The sequence below is a fragment of the Mirounga leonina genome, unplaced genomic scaffold (genome assembly GCF_011800145.1).
Source record: "Mirounga leonina isolate KUSES-001 unplaced genomic scaffold, KU_Mleo_1.0 Mir_180, whole genome shotgun sequence".
Classification (NCBI taxonomy): Eukaryota; Metazoa; Chordata; class Mammalia; order Carnivora; family Phocidae; genus Mirounga; species Mirounga leonina.
The window spans coordinates 14003340-14012074 of NW_023270469.1; the positions used below are offsets into that span (position 1 = coordinate 14003340).

The window sequence follows — 8735 nt, forward strand, 5'->3', positions numbered from 1 at the left end:
GATCATGAAGCTGTTGGTCTCTCTGGGGTTGTAGAGCCCACAGGTTGTTTACGCGTCGTTGAATGTTTGTTCCTGTAGCTCTCTTTGGTTTCCCTGACTGTTTCTTTCATGTTCTGGGCTGGATGAATGAGGGAAGGGTAGCATCCTTGTTTGCCCCTTTCTCATGCCTTTTTTTCCCAGCAGTCCCCTTTGTTACATCTTCCTCTGTGGGCACAGTTTCTGCTACTTCCTTTGACTTGGTTTGCCCCTAGGTTACTTTTCTTTGCTTCTGATTTGTTCCCTAGCAGATGTGGGCGCCCCCGCCAGCAGCAGAGAGGGGTGCAGGGGAGCCACAGAGAAGCCCCTTCTGATGTCCCAAGGAGCAAGCCGACCCCTTCCAGGCTCCAGGAACACCACAAAGCAATATGAAACCTGTTCATGAGAGGAGTCAGGAATGCCTTCCACCAAAGAAACGAGACCTCCCCGTGACCAGCGAGGATATGGGGAGAACTACCAGCTGCTCAACTAACCACACACCCTCCAGTGATGCCTCTGAATGGTCCCGGGGGGTTGTGGTGGCCGGGCAGAGCCAGGCAGGAGCCAGAGTCAGCCTGGGGGGTGATGGAGCTGAGGCCATCACTGGTCTGACGGTGGACCAGTATGGTATGCTGTATAAGGTGGCTGTGCCACCTGCTACCTTCTCCCCAACTGGCCTCCCATCTGTGGTGAACATGAACCCCTTGCCCCCCACATTCAATGTAGCGTCTTCACTGATTCAACATCCAGGAATCCACTATCCCCCAATCCACTATGCTCAACTCCCGTCCACCTCTCTGCAGTTTATCGGGTCTCCTTATAGCCTTCCCTATGCTGTGCCACCTAATTTCCTACCAAGTCCCCTCCTTTCTCCTTCTGCCAACCTCGCCACCTCTCACCTTCCACACTTTGTGCCATATGCCTCACTCCTGGCAGAAGGAGCCACTCCCCCTCCCCAGGCTTCATCCCCAGCCCACTCATTCAACAAAGCCCCTTCTGCCACCTCCCCACCTGGGCAGTTGCCACATCACTCGAGTACTCAGCCACTGGACCTTGCTCCAGGCCGGATGCCCATTTATTATCAGATGTCCAGGCTACCTGCTGGGTACACTCTGCATGAAACCCCTCCAGCAGGTGCCAGCCCGATTCTTACCCCTCAGGAGGGCCAGTCTGCTCTGGAAGCAGCCGCTGCCAACGGACAGAGACAGCGAGAACGAAACTTAGTAAGACGGGAAAGTGAAGCCCTCGACTCCCCCAACAGCAAGAGTGAAGGCCAGGGACTGGTGCCAGTGGTAGAATGTGTGGTGGATGGACAGTTGTTTTCAGGTTCTCAGACTGCACGGGTAGAGGTGGCAGTGCCGGCACACCGAGGGACCCCAGACACCGACCTTGAGGTCCAGCGGGTGGTTGGCGCTTTAGCTTCTCAGGACTATCGTGTGGTGGCAGCTCAGAGGAAGGATGAGCCCAGCCCCCTCAACCTGTCGCATCATACCCCTGACCATCAGGGTGAGGGGCGAGGGTCAGCCAGGAACCCAGCAGAGATGGCCGAGAAAAATCAGGCCCGAGGGTTCTACCCTCAATCCCATCAGGAACCGGTGAAACATAGACCTTTACCCAAAGCAGTGGTTGTAGCTAATGGCAACCTGGTGCCCACTGGAACTGACCCAGGTCTGCTGTCTGTGGGCTCGGAGATCCTGGTGGCATCAAGTTTGGACATGCAGGCCAGAGCCACCTTCCCAGATAAGGAGCCAACGCCACCCCCCATTACCTCCTCCCACTTGCCCTCCCATTTCATGAAAGGCGCCATCATCCAGCTGGCTACAGGGGAGCTGAAGCGGGTGGAGGACCTCCAGACCCAGGACTTTGTGCGCAGTGCCGAAGTGAGCGGGGGGCTGAAGATTGACTCTAGCACGGTCGTGGACATTCAGGAGAGCCAGTGGCCTGGATTTGTCATGCTGCATTTTGTGGTTGGTGAGCAGCAGAGCAAAGTGAGCATCGAGGTGCCCCCCGAGCACCCCTTCTTTGTGTATGGCCAGGGCTGGTCCTCCTGCAGCCCTGGGCGGACTGCACAGCTCTTCTCTTTGCCCTGCCATCGGCTGCAGGTGGGAGATGTCTGCATCTCTATCAGTTTACAGAGCTTGAACAGTAACTCAGTTTCTCAGGCTAGCTGTGCTCCCCCAGGCCAGCTGGGTCCCCCCCGAGAAAGGCCTGAGAGGACAGTCTTGGGACCCAGAGAGCAATGTGACAGTGAGGGGAAGAGCCAGCCGTCAGGTGAGGGCTCCCAGATGGTAGAGCCCTCGCAGCCGGAGCCTGGTGCTCAGGCCTGCTGGCCAGCCCCAAGCTTCCAAAGATACAGCATGCAAGGGGAGGAGGCACGGGCTGCACTGCTCCGTCCCTCTTTCATTCCGCAGGAGGTAAAGCTGTCCATCGAAGGGCGTTCCAATGCAGGAAAATGAACCTCTCTCCCAGACCAGGACTGGGGCTTTACCCCAGAGCTGGGCCTCACCGTGAGCAGGCAGAGGATTTGCACATGCCGAGCAGGGAATGGCTCTCTTGGCAGTGAGATTGGGGGGAAAGAGGAGGCATAAAGGCAGCCTCCCAAGGCAGGGTCTGTTGCTCATTACCCCATGGCATCCTTTCAGGACAGCCCCAGAGGGTGCTGTGATGGGGAGCAGCGGGCCTGAGCCAAGGAAGGATGGGGGTGCACACAGGATAAGAAACATTCCAAATATCAGGGCCTCCCTGTTCTTTCCTCCCCATCCCTAGCTCCTGCAAGGGGAAAGTCGGGCTTTGGGGGCAGGTGGCAGAGGGAGGGAGCAAAGAAAGAGCCAAAAATGATGATCCACAGCTTATAGTAGCAGTTCAACTGTCTGAAGTTTTTTTCCTTTCTTTTTTGTGGTGGGAGGGCAGGAAGCCCCATGATTGGGATTAAGAGGGTTCCCACCCAGAACTCTTCTTTTGAGAGCTGTGCACTTTAAAGGGTGATTTTGTTACAGATGTCTGTGGGTTTGTGGGGAGGAGCACTCATCTACAGGACTGTGCTTGATCCTGTGCTTCAGCCCTTTCCCATCTCCCCACCATTCCTCCCACAAGGCTTCTAGCACTGGGAGAAAGAGAAGCCCCTCCAGGGTTCAGAGTGAAGTACTGCGTTGGCGGGACCCAGTCAGGACTTTGGGAGAAAGACCTGATGGCCCGGTGACCGGTCTCTAGGCAGGGCTTCTGGAAAGGTAGCTGACTTAACAGAGCTCCTTGTACCCAGCATGCCAGACCTACTTCAGAATCGTACTGAATTTCTAGTTGGTAATGGTGACTTTTGAAAGAACCGGTGGACCTTTGTCCCTAGTCCCCTACTCTCCTCCTTTGTCTATGTTGTGCCTAAGTGCCTGCGCTGCCCCCACCCTTCTCCTGCCCTGTCCTGTGCATGGTGTCTTGACCTCGGCCTGATTTGTAGCTGCACTGCTTTCCCCTTCTGCAAAATTGTTTTTGTCCACTCTGACCAAGACCTCTAGTTTTTGGTGTGGAGGGGTCTCTCTGATTTCCTCTTCAGTTATATTCCCTGTTTTTCAAAACTCATAAAGAATCATGTCCCCTCCTCTTCTGCAGCTGAAGAGCTTGGTAGAGAAGCAAGAAGGGAACTGTGCCCTGGGTCAGGGCAAATACACCTGGCTAGGCAGTGCCCGTCCTGGTGTTTTTACACAGCCCCTCCCATCTTATTCCACTTCCTGTCAGCATTCAGGCTTCTCCCAGCCATCCCCTCCCACAGCCAGCTCTAAGGTTCTGGTATAGTCTTGATAAGTTTCCAGTCCCTGAAGTCTCCTAGATCTCATTTTGTGGTGGAGTGTTCCTCTGCAAAGAGCATTCTCAATCTTAGTTGCATTTACCCCGCCTTGTGTCTTAAGCCCACGTTTTCACAACTTTTAGCATCAGCTTGGCCTATGGGTTTCCACTGGGTATTGAGAATTAGGCTCCCCCGCCAGCTTTTAGGTGGGTGGGTGGGTTTTTTGTTTGTTTTTCAGGGGTCTTCAGACTCTTGAAGCAACTCAGGGTATTGTCCACTCAGCTCTCTGGTGAGGCTTCTCCCAGTGTATGATCCTGGCATTTCATTTAGAAATGCACCTGAACTGGCCGAGGCCTTGCCTGTCATCAGGAGTCCCAAACCTCTGAGGTCTGATCTCTGCTCTGTCAAGGACTTCAGGCAGGTCTGTGACCTCTCGCTCTTTCACTTCCTCCCCAGCTGCCAAATGGGGATAAATAATCTTACCTACCTCCTGGGGGGAGGGGGAGTTCTGAGAATGGAGTCATTCTTAGTGTTCAGGTGCTAAAGGTTGTTCTCCTGGGGGGGGAACAAAGTGACTGAGACCGGCTTGTTTGCTACAAGCCCTACACGCCACTGTTTCATTCCTAGAGAGCAGTCAGTCAGGTTTTAGAGGCCCATCCAAAGGAAGCTGCTGACCTGACTGTGAGTACTTAAGTCTCTGGGTCACCTCAGAACCAAACACCAACTCTGGTGAACACTCAACCTTGGATGCGTTTGGGATCCTCACCTTTCCCTTCTCTGTCCCCCATTTTCTCTGAATGCTGCTTTCTCTGGCTTGTTTCCTACAGGGGGGGCCGATGGGGCTAAGTCTTGAGGAACCCTCTCCAGTGACAGCCCTGGAGAAGGCCACATCTCTGGCTGTTCTGTGATCAGCTCATTCCTAGGGATTGTTTGCACGGGTTTCTCAGAAACCTCCTTCCTCATAGGAAGGCTCACCAACTGAAGACAGTGGCATGCACACAGTAGACACTCAAGAAGTGTCCACCAAAGACACCAGTTAAGCTTCCTCCTGGTGGGAGCAAACTTACGTCCAACCAGAGATAGTAGTTTAAACCAAGTGACCCTCCACTTCCCAGCCTGGTAATTTCCACTTAATCCTGGAAAGAGGACATCTTGTGCACGTTGGCAGGTTGGGCTCTGACTTTGCTGCCGCTGTTCCTCTTCTGTCTCTTGCCTGTGAAGGAATAGCCGCAGCTCTTCTAGTACCATGCCATGTGTACGTAATATATGAGTGCTCCGTTTGCGAAGCTGCAGAGGTGTCTTTTGTAAAGTATGGGCTCCCAGGAACTGAAGCTCTGTGCTCTCAATCTTGGTCAGAGCTGTGGCATTCCGCTTGTCTTTTCCCTCCGGTTCAGTCTTTTCTTCCAGGTATGAGAAATGAGAGGAGCCTCTGGTGGTCTGTTCTTCCTTAAAGGAATTTCCTAAGTTGGCAAGGACCTAAGAGTGGTTTTGAGATAGTGAGCATTTTAGTGGGAAGCTGTCAGCTTTTTGGGAAATGGGCAATTGAAGAAGGCCAGCGCCGCTCCCTTATCAGTGGTAGGAAATTCCCAGAGTTTAGGAATAGAAAGGAGGACCGCTAACTCTGGCACTAACCAGGAATGCCTATACCAGTTTGGGATAGAGTGATCAGGTAAAGGACGGGTAATACATCCAAGTCCTGGATCATCGTTCCTCTCAAGATGTATATGGTGTACATGGTGGGGGGCATGGAGGGTGGTGGCGTGGGGGAAGGGGATTCAGAGCTGAATACTTATACCCAAGGGGAGGGGCCCTAGCAGATCTGCACTGACCCTTCTGCAGTCTTGGTCCCAGTCAGTCATAACACCAAGGGCTTTGCTCTGTGCTGCTTTGCTACTGCTGCTGTCTGCTCACTGTCCTGCCTGCTACCTTTGTAGCGCCCTGCCCTTCCCTGTCTGACCATATGGAGGAAATCCAGGCATCCTGTCCATTCTTACTGTGCAACTGTTACTTTATAGCAAAGTCACGTTGAATAGGGGTAGTATGAAATGCTGCTGGTGGGCTGGTGAACCCAAAGGGATGTGGCTTCAGTGCTTGTTGGGAGCCCTTAGGCTCCAGATATCTGTCTTGAGGGAGAAGCAAACAGGTCTTATTAGTGGGCGTTTTCTATGTATTAACTGCTTTCCTTTGTGGTATGTTATATCCTGTTTTTAAAAATAAATGATGGGGAACCAGGTTAGGGCCTTTGCCAGCATCCTAGGGAGGGTCCATCTAGCTCTAGTTATGTTGGTTCTGGGACTGAAGAGGGTTTGAAGTTTGACCGAAATAGCCCCTCAGTGGGGTTTAGTTTTATTTTTACCAGTGGACATCATAGGAGATAAACAGGGTGGTGTATGATTTAAACCTGCAACATGCATGCACATTGGAGAGTTGAATGATCACACTGGAGGTGAAGGGTGGACATGGGCTGACTGGGAAAGGGCCTGGGTCCTTTGGAGTAAAGACACCTGATTAATTGAATTGGCCATGGAGATTAGGTCACAGTCTTAAGAGCAAAGTAAATTGGGTAGAGGCCAAGTTTTAGGGAGACTTCCTGGCCTCCTAGGGCTAAGTTTACTAAACCACACTGAAGCTACAATACTTTCCAGATGGGAAAAAGTGTACACTACAGTTGAAGAGCTGGACTGTGCAAGGTTGGATGTTGACCAGGAACCTATTAGCCCTTTGCTGGGAAGCCTTCACCGTCCAGCTTCCCTGGGCTAGAGAAGGCCTCCCACATTATGCAATAATAAAATAAGCATCTGGGTCTTTGCAGCTATCAGTTGCTCTTTCAACTCTAGGGTCCATCTTTGGGCCAGAAGCCTGATATGAGCCTAGGATGACACTGGCCCTCGAGATGCTAGAGTCGACTGCACTCTCTCCTTACCTGCAGACTATGCACAGTGCCTGGGGTGGAAGGAGGAGAGGTGGTGCGGTTTGCCCTGCTGAGCCTCCCCAGCAGGAACAGTAGTAATAAATGCACTTTTCACACTAAGGTTTCTTTATTAGTTCTCCCGTTAAGCCTAGATCCTCCCCCAGTAGGTTGCAAACTCAAAGTCTGTGTGATCCCAAAGCCATTCTACTGCGAATGCCCAGCAGTGAAGATGGCCTCAAGTTGGGTTCCTGTCTACAGTGTGTGTATGGCAGCAGCCCATGTGCCTTTACCTGTTGTCAAACTTGCAAGCATTTATTTGTCTTTATGACTGTCACGGGGACTGAGGTTCTTCAGAGAGCGAGCTGGTGACACCGTGGTTTTACACCCACTCCCTGGACAGGGAGTTTGCACGTAGTTGTGAGCTGTGAGTGGTTAGTGCATTGCTGGTATTGCTGAAGGCGGGGTTCATCCCTCATTTGCTTGATACTCACACTCGAGAGAATACAGATTGTGCTGGGAAGAGACTGACTGTACTCGTGGCAAACTTGAAGTATTAAAATAAGGCTGTCCCCTACAACCTTCCTAGTCACACACAGGATCCCTGTAGCCAAAACAGTATATGTTCCAGCCGCAGAGAGCAGACTGCTCTCAGCTTGCACAGCACCTTAGGGGAGGGAAGAATATATGGATAGGGAATGGGGTGGAGAAAGGAAAGTGGGAATGTTGCCATCAGGTGGCTTTAGGGTCCTGAGGAGTAAAGAAGGACGGCACTGGGGAGGTCTGGATGGATCTGATTTGTGTAGGAGTTCCCTGTAGATAAATTACTGATCCCCCAACTACTATCCCCAGTATGTAATGGCTGAATTAATATGTAATCAACTGCATTGTATCTAAAGCCTTAGAACTAGTCAGGTGCTCCCCCCACCCAGTACCATTTCTTACCCTCTAATCCTACCTGATCTTTAACAAAGCATTAATAATTCTAAGGATAATCTCTATTTTGTTGTGCTTTTTTGTAACTGTTTTAAATAAATCAATTTGTACTGTATATTTGTACTTTTGTGAGATCCTTTTTGCTGTTTTACCATTTTAAGTCTCTGTACTTGGCTACACACAGATTGTATTTTTATTGTTAATGCTCTTCTTATGGATACCTGCATTTAACTTGTGGACTATGTAAACACAATATATATCAATATCTATATATCTATATATCTATCTATATAAACTACTAGCTTTTCCTTTTGGTGTTTGCGCCTTCTTCTTATCCCAGCCTTAGACGGTGGCTGTTGGGTGGGGGATAGAAGCCCTTCATGGGAGAGCTTGTAATGGCTAATAGTGCCCATCTTTATGTGGTGGGCTCTGGGCAGATCTGCACGTTCTGGTGGTGTGTATTTCAGTGACCCAGAAGTCTACCTATAGACATAGATACTAGCACAGTCAATCACAAGGACTTGTAGATGTCCTCACTGCTGGCCTTTTCTCCAATTCTTTTCTTTCCCCAGGAATGCTTCCAGAAATTGTTGGAATACATCAGCTGCAATCATAGCTACTGCTTCTAAACTAGAAAGCTTGCCAGTAGTAAGAGGCGAAACACTCAGATACAGGATTGTGACTCAGATACATTTATTGAGCACTTACTAGGTGCCACAAACCATCCTAAGTTACATATATTAATAATTATATATATTAATACATGTTTATATATTATATATATTAATTATATATTAATAGTCATTTGTTGCTTATACTATTATTTCCATATTGTGTTTGGGGAAACCAAGACAGGTTAAGTAACTTGCCCAAAGTTAGTTTTTAAATGGCAGTGCAGCATTTTAAATCTAGGCATTGGGCTCCTGAGTTTGTATTAACTCCTAGTTTGCTGTGAAAATTAAATGAGATAATCCATGTAAAGTGCTCAGAATAATCTTTGACACATAGTGAGTGCTCAACAATTTTGAGGCATCCCAAGTAGGACTTCAGTATGGAGCTCTGTGAGAGACATTGGACGCAATTAAGTACTTTCCTTCA

General features: G+C 50.1%; 1 protein-coding gene across 4 annotated transcripts in view; it reads left to right on the forward strand.

Annotated features, from left to right (window-relative positions):
- The window catches only part of ATXN1L (ataxin 1 like), a 28828-nt gene that overhangs the window by 2895 nt on the left and 17198 nt on the right, over positions 1-8735 (forward strand). Inside the window, exon 3 of one of the 4 annotated variants that reach the window (XM_035024845.1) lies at positions 285-7945. The exons of 2 other annotated variants lie outside the window; for them this stretch is intronic. In XM_035024845.1, coding sequence (XP_034880736.1) covers positions 405-2471 — 2067 coding nt within the window. In that variant the 5' untranslated portion in view covers positions 285-404 and the 3' untranslated portion in view covers positions 2472-7945. Of the gene's footprint in view, positions 1-284; positions 7946-8735 lie in introns of those variants that run through there. One more of the 4 variants, XM_035024844.1, reaches the window with a different exon arrangement.